The sequence below is a fragment of the Salvelinus fontinalis genome, chromosome 7, assembly GCF_029448725.1.
Source record: "Salvelinus fontinalis isolate EN_2023a chromosome 7, ASM2944872v1, whole genome shotgun sequence".
Taxonomy (NCBI): Eukaryota; Metazoa; Chordata; class Actinopteri; order Salmoniformes; family Salmonidae; genus Salvelinus; species Salvelinus fontinalis.
In genome coordinates, this window is record NC_074671.1 from 62,050,977 (window position 1) to 62,072,391 (window position 21,415).

A 21,415-nucleotide genomic window follows, 5' to 3' on the forward strand; every position below is an offset into this window, starting at 1 on the left:
GAGCCGCCTGAGCCGCCCTTCAGTCAGGAGCCGCCTGAGCCGCCCGTCAGTCCAGAGGCGCCCGTCAGTCCAGTGCTGCCCTCTACTAGGGTCTCCAATTCGGGGTCGGTGGCGAGGGTCGCTACTTCTAAGGTGCCACATAAGTGGGCCGAGACTATGGTGGAGTGGGGTCCACGTCCCGCTCCAGAGCTGCCACCGCAGTAAATGCCCACCCAGACCCTCCCCTATAGGTTCATGTTTTGCGGCCGGAGTCCGCACCTGTGGGGGGGGTACTGTCACGTTCTGACCTTAGTTCCTTTTTTATGTCTTTATTTTAGTTTGGTCAGGGCGTGAGTTGGGGTGGGCATTCTGTTGTTTTTCTATGTTTTGTTCTAGTCGTTATATTTCTATGTGTTTAGCCTAGTATGGTTCTCAATCAGAAGCAGGTGTCGATCGTTGTCTCTGATTGAGAATCATACTTAGGTAGCCTGTTTTCCCACTGTGAGTTGTGGGTAGTTATTTTCTGTTTAGTGTTTTTGTTTGCACCTTTCAGAACTGTTGGTTTGTCGGTTTGTTGTTTTTGTTCAGTATTCATTCTTTATTAAATTATTATGAATACGTACCACGCTGCACTGTGGTCCTCTTCTCCTTCCACCAACGACAACCGTTACAATCATGCTAAATGGAATGTCTCGGACTTACGCAAAGAATAATATGAAATGCTCTGAGACCAGGTTGTGTGTTTACACATGTATCATATTTATAGGACGTCTCTATAGTGCAATTGGTAGGTAGCCAATAGGTTCGAGCCTAATAGCCAGAAGGTCGCTGGTTCAAGTCTAGTGGTCTAAAAAATGACTAAAGTGCTGTTATATTTTTTTCAATATCAATCCTATGATGTTATAGGTTCAGGGAGCACCATTGGTGGACAGTATCAAGTTAGTTTAGATAACAGTGGTAATAAGCTGTGAGAGTGTGAGAGAGTTCAGAGCACCCCGCCCCCCCTCCCACCCCCCACCCTGCCCTACGGCAAGGCTATTTTGAGAGCCCTCCCGGTAGCCAATGACACTCAACTGTGTCTATAGATGATGCCTGGGGTAGATAGGGTTACAGCCCTGAACCAGCTGTGGGCTGGCTACCACCATTTTCATCTTTAGTTGTTTTCAGCCTTAGTTGTTTTCAGCCTTAGTATATGTTGTTTTCAGCCTTAGTATAAATTGTTTTCAGCCTTAGTATAAAGCCTTAGTATAATTGTTTTCAGCCTTAGTATAAATTGTTTTCAGCCTTAGTATAATTGTTTTCAGCCTTAGTAGAAATTGTTTTCCGCCTTAGTATAATTGTTTTCAGCCTTAGTATAAATTGTTTTCAGCCTTAGTATAAATTGTTTTCAGCCTTAGTATAATTGTTTTCAGCCTTAGTATAAATTGTTTTCAGCCTTAGTATGAATTGTTTTCAGCCTTAGTTTGTTTTTAGCCTTAGTATAAATTGTTTTCAGCCTGAGTATAATTGTTTTCAGCCTTAGTATAAATTGTTTTCAGCCTTAGTATAAATTGTTTTCAGCCTTAGTTTGTTTTTAGCCTTAGTATATGTTGACTGTTTTATGTTGACACACTGTGACTGTTGGAGGCTTTACGTATTTTGACAAGCTGAATTGACAGACACTGGAATCTTAATAAGGTACTGTGTTTTGTGTTTTGTTTTTGTGTTTGACAAACTGAGTTGACAGATACTGAAAGTTCAACGAGGTACTGTTATGTGTTTACTTTGTCTTGGTGCTTTTTAGGTAGCTAAATGACTAACTAGCCTATGGTAAGTGAAAATATATCTGAAGCAGTAGGCTTGTAGTGTTGGCAGGAAATGTTAAACTGCCACACATTCCTGTAGGGCAGAGATCCTTCTGGAAGGCTTAGTGGTTTAACATCACTCACTGTTTTGCTCGGTTGTACTTTACAGTGGAGAGTTAAGAGATTGACAGTGTGTTTGAGTGTGTGTGTGTGTGTTTGAGTGTGTGTGTATGTGTGTGTGTGTGTTTGTGTGTGAGTGTGGTTGTGTGTGAGTGTTTGTGTGTGTGTTATATGAACAGTTTTTACTCCCAAGCCATAAGACTGCTAAATAGTTAGCTAAATAGTTAGTTAAATAGTTAGTTAAATAGTTAGTTAAATAGCTACCTGACTATCTGAAATAACTATTTTTACACTAACTCTTGAATCATCACTGCTGCTACTGTTTACTATCTATCCTGTTGACTAGTCACTTCAAACCTACCTATATGTACGTATCTACCTCAATTACCTCGTACCTGTGCACATGGACTCGTACTGGTACTCTGTGTATATAGCCAAGTTATCATTGCCTCAGTACTGGTACTCTGTGTACAGCCAAGTTATTATTGACTCTGTACTGGTACTCTGTGTATGTAGTCAAGTTATCATTGACTCAGTACTGGTACTCTGTGTACAGCCAAGTTATTATTGACTCTGTACTGGTACTCTGTGTATATAGTCATGTTATCATTGACTCAGTACTGATACTCTGTGTATATAGCCAAGTTATCATTGACTCAGTACTGATACTCTGTGTATATAGCCAAGTTATCATTAACTCTGTACTGGTACTCTGTGTATATAGCCAAGTTATCATTGAGTCAGTACTGGTACTCTGTGTATATAGCCAAGTTATCATTGAGTCAGTACTGGTACTCTGTGTATATAGTCATGTTATCATTGACTCAGTACTGATACTCTGTGTATATAGCCAAGTTATCATTGACTCAGTACTGATACTCTGTGTATATAGCCAAGTTATCATTGACTCAGTACTGGTACTCTGTGTATATAGCCAAGTTATCATTGACTCAGTACTGGTACTCTGTGTATATAGCCACATTATCATTGACTCAGTACTGGTACTCTGTGTATATAGCCAAGTTATCATTGACTCAGTACTGATACTCTGTGTATATAGCCAAGTTATCATTGACTCAGTACTGGTACTCTGTGTATATAGCCAAGTTATCATTGACTCAGTACTGGTACTCTGTGTATATAGCCAAGTTATCATTGACTCAGTACTGGTACTCTGTGTATATAGCCAAGTTATCATTGACTCAGTACTGGTACTCTGTGTATATAGCCAAGTTATCATTGACTCAGTACTGGTACTCTGTGTATATAGCCAAGTTATCATTGACTCAGTACTGGTACTCTGTGTATATAGCCAAGTTATCATTGACTCAGTACTGGTACTCTGTGTACAGCCAAGTTATCATTGACTCAGTACTGGTACTCTGTGTATATAGCCAAGTTATCATTGACTCAGTACTGATACTCTGTGTATATAGCCAAGTTATCATTGACTCAGTACTGGTACTCTGTGTATATAGCCAAGTTATCATTGACTCAGTACTGGTACTCTGTGTATATAGCCACATTATCATTGACTCAGTACTGGTACTCTGTGTATATAGCCAAGTTATCATTGACTCAGTACTGATACTCTGTGTATATAGCCAAGTTATCATTGACTCAGTACTGGTACTCTGTGTATATAGCCAAGTTATCATTGACTCAGTACTGGTACTCTGTGTATATAGCCAAGTTATCATTGACTCAGTACTGGTACTCTGTGTATATAGCCAAGTTATCATTGACTCAGTACTGGTACTCTGTGTACAGCCAAGTTATCATTGACTCAGTACTGGTACTCTGTGTATATAGCCAAGTTATCATTGACTCAGTACTGGTACTCTGTGTATATAGCCAAATTATCATTGACTCAGTACTGGTACTCTGTGTATATAGCCAAGTTATCATTGACTCAGTACTGGTACTCTGTGTATATAGCCAAGTTATCATTGACTCAGTACTGGTACTCTGTGTATATAGCCAAGTTATCATTGACTCAGTACTGATACTCTGTGTATAGTCTACACCTGTTGTATTGGTGGGAAGGACCGTCAGGAAGCATTTCACTGTTAGTCTACACCTGTTGTTTACCAAGGATTAGAATGTTTTTTACATTTGATTTAGATTTTGTCACTTTTTTTCTGTGCGTGTGTGTGTCTCATGCCAGCCGTGTGATGTTGGACGTCCTAATAATAGGTGGAGGACCCCATGCCCTGACCCTGGCCACCCTGCTGTCCTGTCCAGACCAGGCCCTGTCCCCACCTCCCCCCAACACAGACATCCTCCAGGGGATCCAGCTCAGCCAGGGCAGGGCCAAGACCAGCCGCTCTAAGAACAAGAGAGGAGGAGCTACCAGTGAGGATAACTACACTACAGCTCAATGTTTTTACATGAGCTTTTCATAAAGGGCCCAGATGAAGCCTGTTCCCAGACTAAAGAGTGAATGTTTATTAAAAGGGCTTTTAGTCAGGGGCTAGACGTCGGCGTGATCTGGGTCCAGGAAAACATCCCATAAAGTAGACAGATGTTTTCCCTCACATTTTGGCCTTTCTTGATTTCAGTTAGGAGAGACATTCCTCTCTAATCTCTCTACACACATAGTGTATAGCATGCTGTTAGTGCTCTCTGTTTGACAGGTCTCTAATGTCTCCCCATCCCCAGGACAACAGCCAGCTGAGGAGCCGGCCGCTCCAAGCCTTGCCCAGACCCAGTCTCTAGACTAAAAAGAACATCTCCATTGAAAGTGCTTTTTTAGTCGAGGTTGAAGGTGTAGGCTTAATTTGAAGTAGACACAGTATAGACTGTATTTTAGTCTCTCCAGTTCACACCATTCTGCTGGTGATGCTGTCTGGTTGACAGGTGTGTATTATGTCCCAGGACAGCAGACAGCCGAGCCCGCGGAGCAGACCACTCCAGACCCAGAGTCAGTTTCATCCTGCCCTCCGCTGGCCTTCAGAGTGGTGGACTCATACGGAGCATGGACCTCACTGTGGGAGAGCCAGTTCAGAGCACTCAACATCCCTCACCTTCGCTCACACACCCTGGTGCACACAGACCCACTCAATAAGGTACATCCATCACCTCTGCCCACACACCCTGGAAGTGGTGTTGGAGGGCCAGTAGGAGGCACTCTTTCCTCTGGTCTAAAAAAATAATAATAATATCCCAATGCCCCAGGGCAGTGATTGGGGACACTGCCCTGTGTGTAGGGTGCCGTCTTTCGGATGGGACGTTAAACGGGTGTCCTGACTCTCTGAGGTCATTAAAGATCCCATGGCACTTATCGTAAGAGTAGGGGTGTTAACCCCGGTGTCCTGGCAAAATTCCCAATCTGGCCCTCAAACCATCATGGTCACCTAATAATCCCCAATTTACAATTGGCTCATTCATCCCCCTCCTCTCCCCTGTAACTATTCCCCAGGTCGTTGCTGCAAATGAGAACGTGTTCTCAGTCAACTTACCTGGTAAAATATCGGTAAAATTAAAAATTTAAATTTAAAAAACCCTGGTGCACACAGACACACTCAGTAAGGTACATCCATCACCTCTGCTCACACACCCTGGTGCACACAGACCCACTCAATAAGGTACATCCATCACCTCTGCCCACACACCCTGGTGCACACAGACCCACTCAATAAGGTACATCCATCACCTCTGCTCACACACCCTGGTGCACACAGACCCACCCTGGTGCACACAGACACACTCAATAAGGTACATCCATCACCTCTGCTCACACACCCTGGTGCACACAGACCCACCCTGGTGCACACAGACACACTCAATAAGGTACATCCATCACCTCTGCTCACACACCCTGGTGCACACAGACCCACTCAATAAGGTACATCCCTCACCTCTGCTCACACACCCTGGTGCACACAGACCCACTCAACAAGGTGATGGTCCCTGCTGTAGGGTTGAATGAATGGTTCCTTCTGGACAACGCGAGTTGAGGTCACTTCAGTTTTCAATCCAGTCAATTCAGGCAGTGTACTTGTTTTTGCCTATAATCCCTTTGTGTTGGTTCCCCCCAGAGGGCTTTGCAGGAGTTTGTTCTGGAGAAGGATCGGACAGCGGAGCTACACTGCCTCCCTGACCACACCTTCATTCTGGATGAGAACGCCTTCTTCAACGACATGCGCCTGGGCAAGAAGGACAGGAGGAGACTGAGCAGCAGCAGAGGCCTGCAGAAGAGCCTGTACTTTAGCCTGCCAGGCACCAGGCTCAGTGTGGACTTCTTCAGGCAGCAGGTCGGAGATGGAGATGCACGCTGGCCGTGGCTTGAGTTGAAGTGAAAAGGCACCATACCAGGGTTGGGGTGAATTCCATTTCTATTCAGTCAATTCAGGAAGTACACTGAACTTCCAATTGGAATTGAAATGGAATTCACCCCAACCCTGCACCATACTAAACATAGTGTGTGAGTCCCTCCACTACACCAAATTGTGCAATAACAGGGATGCTTCTCTGTGTGACACAAGTAGGACTTAACTGGGAGTGGTCAACTAACCCTCCTGCTGGAGAGCTACTGGGGTTGCAGGCTTTTGTTCCAGACCTGCACTAATACACGTGATGACTACTAATGATAGTGAATGTGAGTTTTACAGTGAATGCTTGCTCTATTGTAGGGTTTATGTACAGCTGCAAGAAAAAGTATGTGAACCCTTTGGAAATACCTGGATTTCTGCATAAATTGGTCATAAAATGTATTCTGATCTTCATCTAGGTCACAACAATAGACAAACCGGTCTGCTTAAACTAATTAAACACAAACAATTAGACGTTTTCATGTCTTTATTGATCACACCGTGTAAACATTCACAGTGCAGGGTGGGAAAAGTAAGTGAACCCTTGGATTTAATAACTGCTTGACCCTCCTTTGGCAGCAATAACCTCAACCAAACGTTTTCTGTAGGTGCAGATCAGACCTGCACAATGGTCAGGAGGAATTGTGGACCATTCCTCTTTACAAAACTGTTTCAGTTCAGCAATATTCTTGGGACGTCTGGTGTGAACCGCTCTCTTGAGGTCATGCCACAGAATCTCAATCGGGTTGAGGTCAGGACTGTCACGATAGTCAACGGGACTGAGAGAGGACCAAGGCGCAGCGCGTGGAAAGTACATCTTCTTTATTAAAGAAAGAAGACGAAAAAAAGACACGAACACTATACAACAAACCCATACACTACACCCAACACTCCCTTTTCCATATAACCACCCTAGACACTACAAAAACACATACATTCCCCATGTCACACCCTGACCTAACTAAAATAATTAAGAAAACAAAGAATACTAAGGTCAGGGCGTGACATAACCCCCCCCCTTAAGGTGCGAACTCCGGGCGCACCAGCACATAGTCTAGGGGAGGGTCTGGGTGGGCGTCCGTCCACGGCGGCAGCTCCGGCACTGGTCGTGGTCCCCACCCCACCATAGTCACTACCCGCCTCCGTAGCTTCCTCCAAATGGCCACCCTCCACATTAACCCCACTGGATTAAGGGGCAGCACCGGACTAAGGGGCAGCACCGGACTAAGGGGCAGCACCGGACTAAGAGGCAGCACCGGACTAAGAGGCAGCACCGGACTAAGGGGCAGCACCGGACTAAGGGGCAGCACCGGACTAAGGGGCAGCACGGACTAAGAGGCAGCACCGGACTAAGAGGCAGCACCGGACTAAGAGGCAGCACCGGACTAAGGGGCAGCACCGGACTAAGAGGCAGCACCGGACTAAGGGGCAGCACCGGACTAAGGGGCAGCACCGGACTAAGAGGCAGCACCAGGATAAGGGGCAGCACCAGGATAAGGGGCAGCTCCGGACTGAGGGACGGATCCTGGCTGGCTGGCGGATCCTGGCTGGCTGGCTCTGGCAGATCCTGGCTGGATGACGGCTCTGGCGGATCCTGGCTGGATGACGGCTCTGGCGGATCCTGGCTGGACGGCTCATGGCTGGCTGACGGATATGGCTGCTCATGGTTGGCTGACGGATCTGGCTGCTCATGGCTGGCTGACGGATCTGGCTGCTCATGGCTGGCTGACGGATCTGGCTGCTCATGGCTGGCTGACGGATCTGGCTGCTCATGGCTGGCTGACGGATCTGGCTGCTCATGGCTGGCTGACGGATCTGGCTGCTCACGGCTGGCTGACGGATCTGGCTGCTCATGGCTAGCTGACGGATCTGGCTGCTCACGGCTGGCTGACGGATCTGGCTGCTCACGGCTGGCTGACGGATCTGGCTGCTCATGGCTGGCTGACGGATCTGGCTGCTCACGGCTGGCTGACGGATCTGGCTGCTCACGGCTGGCTGACGGATCTGGCTGCTCATGGCTGGCTGACGGATCTGGCTGCTCATGGCTGGCTGACGGATCTGGCTGCTCATGGCTGGCTGACGGATCTGGCAGATTCTGTCTGGTTGGCGGCTCTGGCAGATCCTGTCTGGTTGGCGGCTCTGGCAGATCCTGTCTGGTTGGCGGCTCTGGCAGATCCTGTCTGGTTGGCGGCTCTGGCAGATCCTGTCTGGTTGGCGGCTCTGGCGGATCCTGTCTGACGAATGGCTCTAGCGGCTCCTGACTGACGAACGGCTCTGACGGCTCGGGACAGACGGGCGGCTCTAATGGCTCGGGGCAGACGGATGGCTCAGATGGCGCTGGGTAGACGGATGGCTCAGATGGCGCTGGGTAGACGGATGGCTCAGATGGCGCTGGGTAGGCGGATGGCTCAGATGGCGCTGGGTAGACGGATGGCTCAGATGGCGCTGGGTAGACTGATGGCTCAGATGGCGCTTGGCAAACGGGCAGTTCAGGCATCGCTGTGCAGATGGCAGACTCTGGCCGGCTGAGGCGCACTGTAGGCCTGGTGCGTGGTGCCGGAACTGGTGTTACCGGGCTGGGGACACGCATCTCAGGGCTAGTGCGGGGAGAAGGAACAGGGCCTACTGGACCCTGGGAGCGCACATTAGGCCTAGTGCGTGGTGCCGGAACTGGTGGTACCGGACTGGGAACACGCATCTCAGGGCTAGTGCGGGGAGCAGCAACAGGATGCACAGGACTCTGGAGACACACAGGAGGTTTGGTGCGTGGTGCCGGAATTGGTGGTACCGGGCTGGAGACACGCACCATAGGACGAGTGCGTGGAGGAGGAACAGGGCTCTGGAGACACACTGGAAGCCTGGTGCGTGGTGTAGGCACTGGAACTGGACTGGGGCGGGGAGGTGGCGCCGGAAATACCGGACCGTGCAGGCGTATTGGCTCCCTTGAGCATTGAGCCTGCCCAACCTTACCTGGTTGAATGCTCCCCGTCGCCCGACCAGTGCGGGGAGGTGGAATAACCCGCACCAGGCTATGTAGGCGAACCGGGGACACCATGCGTAAGGCTAGTGCCATGTAAACCGGCCCGAGGAGACGCACTGGTGGCCAGATATGTAGGACCGGCTTCATGACATCCGGCTCAATACTAAATCTAGCCCTGCCAGTGCGGGGAGGTGGAATAACCCGCACCGGTCTATGCACACGTACAGGAGACACCGTGCGCTCTACTGCGTAACACGGTGTCTGCCCGTATTCTCGCTCTCCACGGTAAGTACAGGGAGTAGGCGCAGGTTTCCTACCTGACTTCGCCACTCTCCCTTTAAGCCCCCCCCCCCCCCCAAGAAATTTTTGGGGTTTTCTCACAGGCTTCCTACCGCTTCGTCGTGCTGCCTCCATACGCCGGTATCCCTCCTCGCACTGCGCCAGAGAATCCCAGGCGGGCTCCGGCACTCGCCCTGGGTTGATCGCCCACCTGTCGATCTCCTCCAACGTAGTGTAGCCCAGATCCTTTTCATGCCTCCGAGCTAGCTCCTCATATCGCCGCCTCTCTGCTTTCGCTGCCTCCAGCTCAGCTTTGGGGCGGTTATATTCTCCTGGTTCTTCGCGGTCCAGAATTTCCTCCCATGTCCATGAATCCTTGATGCCTTGCTCCTGTTGCCGCTTTTCGCGCTGCTTGATCCCGCATTGGTGGGGAATTGTCTATGTCGAAGAGTTTTGTGTCAGCACTCATGTTTGTATAGCTTCACGGTCGTTTGTTGTTTTTGTATGGTTTGTAATAGTGTTTCGTTTCATGTTCATCTTCGTAGAAAAATAAAAGAAGATGGCTTATTTTCCACATGCTGCGTTTTGGTCCGTCTCTCCTCCACACGATCGTGACAAGGACTGACTGGGCCCCTCCAGAAGGCGTATTTTCTTCTGTTGAAGCCATTCTGTTGTTGATTTACTTCTGTGTGTTGGGTCTGTTGCATCACCCACCTTCTGTTGAGCTTCAATTGGTGGACAGAGCCTTACATTCTCCTGCAAAATGTCTTGATAAATTTAGGAATTCATTTTTCCGTCGATGATAGCAAGCTGTCCAGGCCCTGAGGCAGCAAAGCAGCCCCAAACCATGATGCTTCCTCCACCATACTTTACAGTTGGGATGAGGTTTTGATGTTGGTGTGTTGTGCCTTTTTTCTCTCCACACATAGTCTTGTGTGTTCCTTCCAAACAACTCAACTGTAGTTTCATCTGTCCACAGAATATTTAGCCAGTAGCGCTGTGGAACATCCAGGTGCACTTTTGCAAACTTCAGATGTGCTGCAATGTTTTTTTCGGACAGCAGTGGCTTCTTCCGTGGTGTCCTCCCATGAACACCATTCTTGTTTAGTGCTTTACGTATCGTAGACTCGTCAACAGAGATGTTAGCATGTTCCAGAGATTTCTGTAAGTCTTTAGCTGACACACTAGGATTCTTCTTAACCTCATTGAGCATTCTGCTCTGTGCTCTTGCAGTCATCTTTGCAGGACGGCCACTCATGGGGAGAGCAGCAACAGTGCTGAACTTTCTCCATTTATAGACAATTTGTCTTACCGTGGACTGATGAACATCAAGGCTTTTAGAGATACTTTTGGAACACTTTCCATCTTTGTGCAAGTCAACAATTAGGTCTTCTGAGATCTCTCTTGTTCGAGACATGGTTCACATCAGGCAAGGCTTCTTGTGAATAGCAAACTCAAATTTTGTGAGTGTTTTTTAAAGGGCAGGGAAGCTCTAACCAACATCTCCAATCTTGTCTCATTGATTGGGCTTCAGGTTAACTGACTCCTGACTCCAATTATCTTTTGGAGAAGTCATTCGCCTAGGGGTTCACATACTTTTTCCAAACTACACTGTGAATGTTTAAATTATGTATTCAATATAGACAAGAAAAATACAATAATTTGTGTGTTATTAGTTTAAGCACACTATGTTTGTCTATTATTGAGACTTAGATGAAGATCAGATCTAAATTTATGACCAATTTATGCAGAAATCCAGGTAATTCCAAAGGGTTCACATACTTTTTCTTGCCTCTGTAGTTGTTCATTAAAATCTATGAACTTGTGAAATATAATGTAATGTGTGTGTGCATGTAATCTATTAGCCATCAACTCAAATCATCCTGAACAAAATAACTACAACGACATGGCTCTATCCAGGTGGACAAATATGGCCTGGACAGTGTCCTGACAAAGGGCACAGTGGATAGACTGACCCCTGTCATGTCAGAAGGAATTGTGACATCATTCAGGGTGTTCCTTCAGAACGGGGACGTCCTCGAGGCAAGGCGGGTAGTCATGGCGACTGGGCCGACCCGTGCCCAGATGGCCAACATTCCATTCTGGGTGTCGTCCATAGCGGAGAGCTACCCTGAGGAACGCCTGCAACACACCGTGCAGCTCATGCACCACCACCACCCCGCCTCACGGTCAGCACGGCAACAGGAACCAAGAAGCCAGAACCAGGAACAGGAAGAGAGTTCTTCTTCTCTCTCATCAGGTGGGTTGAGATGAGAATCCTCTGGTATTGAAAGCTATGGAAGTCACATCTGTTTAGATGGACCATATGTCTCCACATGATACTGTACTATATAGCCCTCTCCTGGTGTTGAGGTGACATGACATGACACTGTACAATAATGTCCTCTCCTGGTGTAGAGATGACATGACATGACACTGTACTATAATGCCCTCTCCTGGTGTAGAGGTGACATGACATGACACTGTACTATAATGGCCTCTCCTGGTGTAGAGATGACATGACATGACACTGTACTATAATGCCCTCTTCTGGTGTAGAGGTGACATGACATGACACTGTGCTATAATGGTCTCTCCTGGTGTTGAGGTGACATGACATGACACTGTGCTATAATGGTCTCTCCTGGTGTTGAGGTGACATGACATGATACTGTACTATAATGCCCTCTCCTGGTGTAGAGGTGACATGACATGACACTATACTATAATGGCCTCTCCTGGAGTAAAGGTGACATAACATGACACTGTGCTATAATGGCCTCTCCTGGTGTAGAGGTGACATGACATGCTGTCAAGCCAAAGGCTGCAATACTGTAATATCACACTGACTAATTACTTGACACGTTGGAAAGAATTAACAAATAAACTGGCCCTAAACAGAGAGTACACAGTGGCAGAATACCTGACCACTGTGACTGACCCAAACTTAAGCTTTGACTATGTACAGACTCAGTGAGCATAGCCTTGCTATTGAGAAAGGCCGCCGTAGGCAGACATGGCTCTCAAGAGAAGACAGGCTATGTGCTCACTGCCCACAAAATGAGGTGGAAACTGAGCTGCACTTCCTAACCTCCTGCCAAATGTATGACCATATTAGAGTCACATATTTCCTCAGATTACACAGATCCACAAAGAATTCAAAAACAAACCCAATTTTGATAAACTCCCATATCTACTGGGTGAAATACCACAGTGTGACATCACAGCAGCAAGATTTGTGACCTGTTGCCACAAGAAAAGGTCAACCAGTGAAGAACAAACACCATTGTAAATACAACCCATATTTATGATTATTTATTTTCCCTTTTGTACTTTACTATTTGCACATTGTTACAACACTGCAGATAGACATAATATGACATTTGTAATGTCTTTATTGTTTTGAAACTTCTGTATGTGTAATGTTTACTGTTCATTTTTATTGTTTATTTCACTTTTGTATATTATCTACCTCACTTGCTTTGGCAATGTTAACACATGTTTCCAATGCCAATAAAGCCCCTTGAATTGAATTGAAATTCACTTATTTACTTAGTACTTATTTGTGTTGGACATTCTGTTCCTGTTAAGAGTCAGTGTGGTGTCACTAACTCTGTCTCCATTCAGCAGGTCTCTATGTGGTGTCACTAACGCTGTCTCCATCCAGCAGGTCTCTATGTGGTGTCACTAACTCTGTCTCCATTCAGCAGGTCCCTGCATGGTGTCACTAACTCTGTCTCCATCCAGCAGGTCTCTATGTGGTGTCACTAACTCTGTCTCCATCCAGCAGGTCCCTGCATGGTGTCACTAACTCTGTCTCCATCCAGCAGGTCTCTATGTGGTGTCACTAACTCTGTCTCCATCCAGCAGGTCTCTATGTGGTGTCACTAACTCTGTCTCCATCCAGCAGGTCCCTGCATGGTGTCACTAACTCTGTCTCCATCCAGCAGGTCCCTGCATGGTGTCACTAACTCTGTCTCCATCCAGCAGGTCTCTATGTGGTGTCACTAACTCTGTCTCCATCCAGCAGGTCCCTGCATGGTGTCACTAACTCTGTCTCCATCCAGCAGGTCTCTATGTGGTGTCACTAACTCTGTCTCCATCCAGCAGGTCTCTATGTGGTGTCACTAACTCTGTCTCCATCCAGCAGGTCCCTGCATGGTGTCACTAACTCTGTCTCCATCCAGCAGGTCTCTATGTGGTGTCACTAACTCTGTCTCCATCCAGCAGGTCCCTGCATGGTGTCACTAACTCTGTCTCCATCCAGCAGGTCTCTATGTGGTGTCACTAACTCTGTCTCCATCCAGCAGGTCCCCATGTGGTGTGTGAGCCTGGCCAGAGGGTGGTGGTGGTTGGTGGAGGCCTGACCAGCGCTCATGTCATCTCCATCGCTCTGCAACAAGGAGCCAGTCATGTGACCTGGGTGATGCGCAAACACTTACAGGTCTGTTTCTGTTTAGATCTATGGCCATGTCCCAACTATCTTCCCTTCCTCCTGAAGTGGAAACTTGTTAGTTCTGGAAATTATCACATAGAAACCTCATTTGGAGGATCAAGGAGGTTTTAATATGCTTTTACATAAGTAGCACAAACCATTGTTTTGAAAATCTTGTTGAAAATGGCCTTTTTCGACCTATACATGCCTCCTGTCAGACCCTATGATCTGTGAACCATACATGATACAGACAACATCTTGGTGTCATTACACTCTTCATAGAGTGCTCTAAAATATGGACTACTTTTATATATATTTAATATAGTTTGTCTATATTGTGAAATACAAATATACACATGAGTTTATTCAACATTCAAACTAATAATATGAATATCTCAAAAGTACCCTTTTTGATTTTGTTCATTTTTAGACATGTTTAAAAAAATATACTCTAGAAGTACATCACATTTCCAGTGTGCCCCCCCCCCCCCCCCCTCCCAGCTGAAATAGTTTGATGTTAAGAGACTGTTATAGTCAGACCACCATGATCTCCAACCCCAAACCCCTCTGCCTCGGCCCTCTCCCCCAGCTGAAGCAGTTTGATGTTAAGAGACTGTTATAGTCAGACCACCATGATCTCCAACCCCAAACCCCTCTGCCTCGGCCCTCTCCCCCAGCTGAAGCAGTTTGATGTTAAGAGACTGTTATAGTCAGACCACCATGATCTCCAATCCCAAACCCCTCTGCCTCGGCCCTCTCCCCCAGCTGAAGCAGTTTGATGTTAAGAGACTGTTATAGTCAGACCACCATGATCTCCAACCCCAAACCTCTCTGCCTCGGCCCTCTCCCCCAGCTGAAGCAGTTTGATGTTAAGAGACTGTTATAGTCAGACCACCATGATCTCCAATCCCAAACCCCTCTGCCTCGGCCCTCTCCCCCAGCTGAAGCAGTTTGACGTGGGTGACGTGGAGAGCCTGGTGGGGCGGTACTCCCATGTGGAGCATGGCATCAAGATGGACGGCCTGGCCTACCTGCGCCAGTTCTACAACGAGAGCAGCGTCCATAAGAGACTGGCCATGATCAGACAGGCCAGGAAGGGAGGGGCAGTTACACCTGAGGCCTACGCAGCTCTGCAGCCCTACATCCAGACTGGACAGCTGTCTGTCCAAGCATACTGCCAGGTACAGAAATAACAGCAATATTGTAATAGTACTAGTCAGAATAATACTGCCAGGTACAGAAATAACAGCAATATTGTAATAGTACTAGTCAGAATAATACTGCCAGGTACAGAAATAACAGCAATATTGTAATAGTACTAGTCAGAATAATACTGCCAGGTACAGAAATAACAACAATATTGTAATAGTACTAGTCAGAATAATACTGCCAGGTACAGAAATAACAACAATATTGTAATAGTACTAGTCAGAATAATACTGCTAGGTAAATAGATATCAATAATATTAATACTACTGTGACCCCCAGGCTCACACAACCTCTGTTCACCCTCTCTACTGCGACCCCCAAGCACACACTACCTCTGTCCACCCTCTCTACTGTGACCCCCAGGCACACACGACCTCTGTCCACCCTCTCTACTGTGACCCCCAAGCACACACTACCTCTGTCCACCCTCTCTACTGTGACCCCCAGGCACACACGACCTCTGTCCACCCTCTCTACTGTGACCCCCAGGCACACACAACCTCTGTCCACCCTCTCTACTGTGACCCCCAGGCACACACGACCTCTGTCCACCCTCTCTACTGTGACCCCCAGGCACACACGACCTCTGTCCACCCTCTCTACTGTGACCCCCAGGCACACACGACCTCTGTCCACCCTCTCTACTGTGACCCCCAGGCACACACAACCTCTGTCCACCCTCTCTACTGTGACCCCCAGGCACACACGACCTCTGTCCACCCTCTCTACTGCGACCCCCAGGCACACACGACCTCTGTCCACCCTCTCTACTGTGACCCCCAGGCACACACAACCTCTGTCCACCCTCTCTACTGTGACCCCCAGGCACACACGACCTCTGTCCACCCTCTCTACTGTGACCCCCAGGCACACACAACCTCTGTCCACCCTCTCTACTGTGACCCCCAGGCTCACACGACCTCTGTCCACCCTCTCTACTGTGACCCCCAGGCACACACGACCTCTGTCCACCCTCTCTACTGTGACCCCCCAGGCACACACGACCTCTGTCCACCCTCTCTACTGTGACCCCCAGGCACACACGACCTCTGTCCACCCTCTCTACTGTGACCCCCCAGGCACACACGACCTCTGTCCACCCTGGGGGTCGCAGTGGAGAAGTAACATTTGGAAACATAAAATAATACAATCTGGTGAAAGAGAGAACGTAGAGTCAAGGTATTCACGGTGAACAGTGGCTATGGATTCATGACCTGTTGTGTTCTACAGGTGACTGAAGCTAAGTGGTGCTATGAAAGCCAGGTGTGGAGACTGTCACTGTGTGGACAGAATGGCTGTGAGACTTGGACTGGGGACAGGATATGGCTGGCTACAGGATGCAAACTGGACGTCAACCAAGACCCTATGCTCTCTTCTGTCATCAAGGAATTCCCTATTCAGGTGTGCTGCTATCATATCATATCTCAACCTCTGCAAGAATCTTTCATGTGTCTTTAATAAAATCAGTGTCCACAAAATGACTATACTACTATACTATACTACAGTGGTGTAAAGTACTTAGGTAAAAATACTTTTTAGTTTTTGGTGTATCTGTACTTTACTTTACTATTTATATTTTTTACTACTTTTACTTTTACTTCACTACATTCCTATAGAAAATATTCTACTTTTAAAAAAAGTACTTGATACATTTTGAATGCTTAGCAGGACAGGAAAATAGTCAAATTCACGCACTTATCAACCGAACATCCCTGGTCATCCCTACTGCCTCTGATCTGGAGGACTCAACAAAACAGAGAACATCCCTGGTCATCCCTACTGCCTCTGATCTGGAGGACTCACTAAACACACATGATTTGTTTGTACATTTTGACTGAATGTTGGACAAGAAAATGGTGCCTTCTGGTTTGCTTAATATAAGGAATTTAAAATATTTTTTTTAACTTTTTATACTTAAGTATATTTTAAACCAAATACTTTTATAAATTTACTCAAGAAGATTTTACTGGGTGACTTTTACTTTTACTTGAGTTATTTTCTATTAAGGTATTTTTACTTTTACTCAAGTATGACAGGGTACTTTTTCCACCACTACTATAATACCATACTATACTACACAACAATACTACAATACTACTATACTATATATTTCTACTGTGATATACTACTATACTATGGGGTACTACTATATTATACTGATATACCATAGGCTGCTACTGTACTATATTGCTACACTATAGGCTACTACTATACTACATTGTACGAATATAGGCTACTATTATACTATACTACTATAATATACTAATATAGGCTACAACTATACTATACCACTATGGGCTACTACTATACTATATGCTACTACTATACTATGCTACAATACTACTACACTATAGACTACTACTATACTTTACCACTATACAATAGGCTGCTACTATACTATACTCCTATAGGATACTGCTATACTATACTTTAGGCTAGTAGAGCCTAGTAGAGCCTATAGGCTACTACACTGATATAGGCTACTACTATACTTTAGGCTAATAGCATACTATGCAACTATACTATACTACTATAACATACCACTATACCATACTATACCACACTATACTATACTACTGTGGGGTACTGCTATACTATACCATACTACACCATACTATACTACTATAGGTTACCACAATACTATAATATAGGCTGCTGCCATACTATGCTACTATACTATAGGCTGCTACTATACTACCATGCTATACTATAGGATACTACTATACAACGATGTTATGCCATATTAATATAGGCGGTTGCTATACTATGTCATACTATACTACTATACTATACTATTGTACTATAGGCCGCTACCATACCATACTACACTATGATACTATACTATTATACTATAGGCTACTACTATAATATACTACTATGCCATAGGATATTACTATGCTACTATACAATAGGCTACTACTATACTATACTACTATAGGATACTACTATACTACTATACCACACTGATATGCTATTAATAGGCTACTACTATACTATACTACTAATGGCTACTGATTTACTATACTACTATATGCTACTACTATACTGCTATACTATAGGCTACTACTATACTACGCTACTATACCATACTACTATGGGCTATTACTATACCATGCTATACTACTATAGTCTACTGCTATACCATACCATACTACACTACTATACTACTACAGGCTACTACTATACTATACTACTATAATATAGGCTACTACCATAGTATACTACTAAGCTATAGGCTACTACTATATCATACTACTATAATATAAGCTAATACTATACTACTATACTATACTAATATAGGCTACTACCATGATATAGGCTACTACTATACTATACCATACTATACAATACTACTATAATATTATATTACACTATAGACTACCACTATACTATACCATACCATACTATATTACTATAGGCTGCTACTATACTACTATAGGCTACTACTATACTATACTATAGGCTACTACTATACAACTATGCTATACTACTATAGGCTGCTACTATACTATACTACTATAGGATACTACTAAACTATAATACTATAGGCCACTACTGTACTATAATACCATACAATAGGTTACTACTATACTACTATATTATACTATTATTCTATAGGCTACTAATATTCGACAATACTGTAGGCTACTACTATACTATACTACTATACTATAGGCTGCTGCCACACTATACTCCTATACTAAACTATTATACTATAGGCTACTACGATACTATGCAGCTATACTAATTTGGGCTACTACTATACACCTGTACTATACTACTATAGGCTGCAACTATATTATACCATAGGCTACTACTATAATATGCTACTATACTATACTCATATAGGCCACCACTATGCTATGCCATACTACTATACTATGCTGTACTTTACTATATTACTATAATATACTACCATACTATGGGCTACAACTATACTATTCTATGATTCTATAGGCTACTACTATACTATACCACTGTACTATGCTACTATACTATGTGCTGCTACTATATTACTATAGGCGCTACAATACTATATGCTGCTACCATACCACACCACAATGCTACTATACTACTATAGTATAGGCTACTACTATACTACTACACTACGTGCTGCTATACTATAGGATATACTACATGCTGCTACAATACTACACTACAGTACTACTATACTATGGGCTACTACTAGCCTAGACTAAAGCACTACTATAGGCTAATGCCATACTATACTACTATACTGCACCACAATACTGCTATGCTATAGGCTACTACTATTCTACTATATAATGGGTTACTACTATACTATAGGCTACTACTATACTATAGGCAACTACTATACCACTGTAGACCACTATTATACTATAGACTACTACTCTACCATACTATTGTGCTATACTACTACTATACCATAGGCTACTGCTATGCTACTATACTCTATTATAGTACTATGGGCTGCCACTATACTATAGGCTACTACTACGGTACACTACAATGCTACCATGCGACCATACTGTAGGCTACTACAATACTACACTACTATAGGCTACTGCTATACAATAGGCTACACCTATACTATAATACTGCTATACTGTGGGCTACTGCTATATGCTACTACTATACTACTATACTATAGGCTATTACTATGCTACTATACGATAGGCTACTACTATATGCTACTACTATACTACACTGCTATGCTATTAATAGGATACTACTATACTTTACTACTAATGGCTACTGCTTTACTATACTAATATAGGCTACTACTATACTGCCATACTATAGGCTGCCATTATACTACTATACTATACTACTGTGCTATGCTACTGTACTATAGGCTGCTACTATACTGCTATACTATATGCTGCTACTATACCATCCTACTACATGCTACTACTATACTATACTACTATTGGCTGCTACTATGCTACTTTACTAGTCTACTATACTACTACTATGCAACTACTATACTACTGTAGGCTGCTAATTTAATATACTTCTATAGGATACTACTATATATTACCACCATACTACTATACTATACTGCTATACTATTAATAGGCTACTACTATATGCTGCTAATTTAATATTCTACTATAGGCTACTACTATACGACTATACTGTAGGCTACTACTATACTATAATACTGTAGGCTACTACTATACGACTATACCGTAGGCTACTACTATACTATAATACTGTAGGCCACTACTATACTATAGGCTACTACTATACAATAATACTGTAGGCTACTACTGTAGGCTACTACTATACTATAGGCTGCTACTATACGACTATACTATAGGCTACTACTATACTATAGGCTACTACTATACTATAATACTGTAGGCTACTACTGTAGGCTACTACTATACTACTATGGCCTACTACTATGCTACTATACTATACTATGGACTACTACTATACTACAGTTACCTGCATTTGATCCAAGTCTAATTACAATGTATCTCAACTTTAGGTCCTGGATGGCTGGCCTTGTATATCTGAGAGCTTGCAGTGGGCTCCAGGCTGTCCTCTGTACCTGATGGGACAGTACGCAGCACTTCAGGTATATTGGCATTTTTTGCTAATCACACAATGAAGACCTTTTGTATAAAAATATTAGAATGGAATGTCAGAGAGAGAATATTTCATTCATATAGCTGGGAATCTGTCAAAGCATTGACAGACACATGTAATGAAAAAATGCTGATATGGATTAAAATAAAAGTAGCTTTTCTGGGTTTTGGATGGGTGGAAAGATCATCAAATAGAGTGTTGGCAAAAACGCAGCAGAGGAGGGATAGCCTTTTGATATATTTATAAACGTGTCTTTCAAGGCCGCAATATAGGCTCTGAAATATAGCAGCAAATACCTACAAAATATGGCTTGGAAAGTAGACCTATGTGAGAATCTCTTTTGTAAGGTACTTGTCGATAGAGACTCAGTTGGTTATGTAACATGGTACAGTCAGTGTGACTCAGCTGTATTACCTTTGTTGTCACAAACAGGTTGGTCCGCACGCGCTGAATCTGGCAGGAGGACAGGCGGCAAGCGCGCGCATCGCGAAGGACATAATATTCCAGCACAGCCAGAGTGGTTACGGAGGGACAGGGACACAACCCACCGGGGAGAGAGCACACACCGAAGAATACATTCAACAGATGCACGGGCTGATGTGGTTATGATTAAAGACCTTAGCGCAAATAATGTTGTGATGTCAAAGGGAGATTTACGCAGCGATAGATCATGGATTCGGCTGCCTTCCTAGTTGAGAATAAACTACACTTCACCCCTTCCTAGCTCAGAATAAAC

At 44.8% G+C, this 21,415-nt stretch overlaps 2 protein-coding genes across 2 annotated transcripts in view; one reads left to right on the forward strand and one right to left on the reverse strand.

Annotated features, from left to right (window-relative positions):
* The window catches only part of LOC129859966 (uncharacterized), a 56,813-nt gene extending 35,610 nt beyond the window's left edge, over positions 1–21,203 (reverse strand). Inside the window, exon 1 of the mRNA XM_055930247.1 lies at positions 21,094–21,203. The gene's annotated coding sequence lies outside the window, so the exon portion shown is untranslated. The remainder of the gene's footprint in view (positions 1–21,093) is intronic.
* Positions 1,567–21,402, forward strand: zgc:113276 (uncharacterized protein LOC553748 homolog). The gene is made up of 10 exons (XM_055930255.1): positions 1,567–1,656; positions 4,051–4,238; positions 4,761–4,951; positions 5,924–6,139; positions 11,376–11,715; positions 13,763–13,899; positions 14,832–15,071; positions 16,330–16,500; positions 20,579–20,668; positions 21,112–21,402. Exons 2-10 carry the CDS (start codon positions 4,058–4,060, stop codon positions 21,286–21,288), a joined length of 1,743 nt encoding a protein of 580 aa, XP_055786230.1. The 5' UTR covers positions 1,567–1,656; positions 4,051–4,057; the 3' UTR covers positions 21,289–21,402.
* Positions 21,403–21,415: the final 13 nt, after the last annotated feature.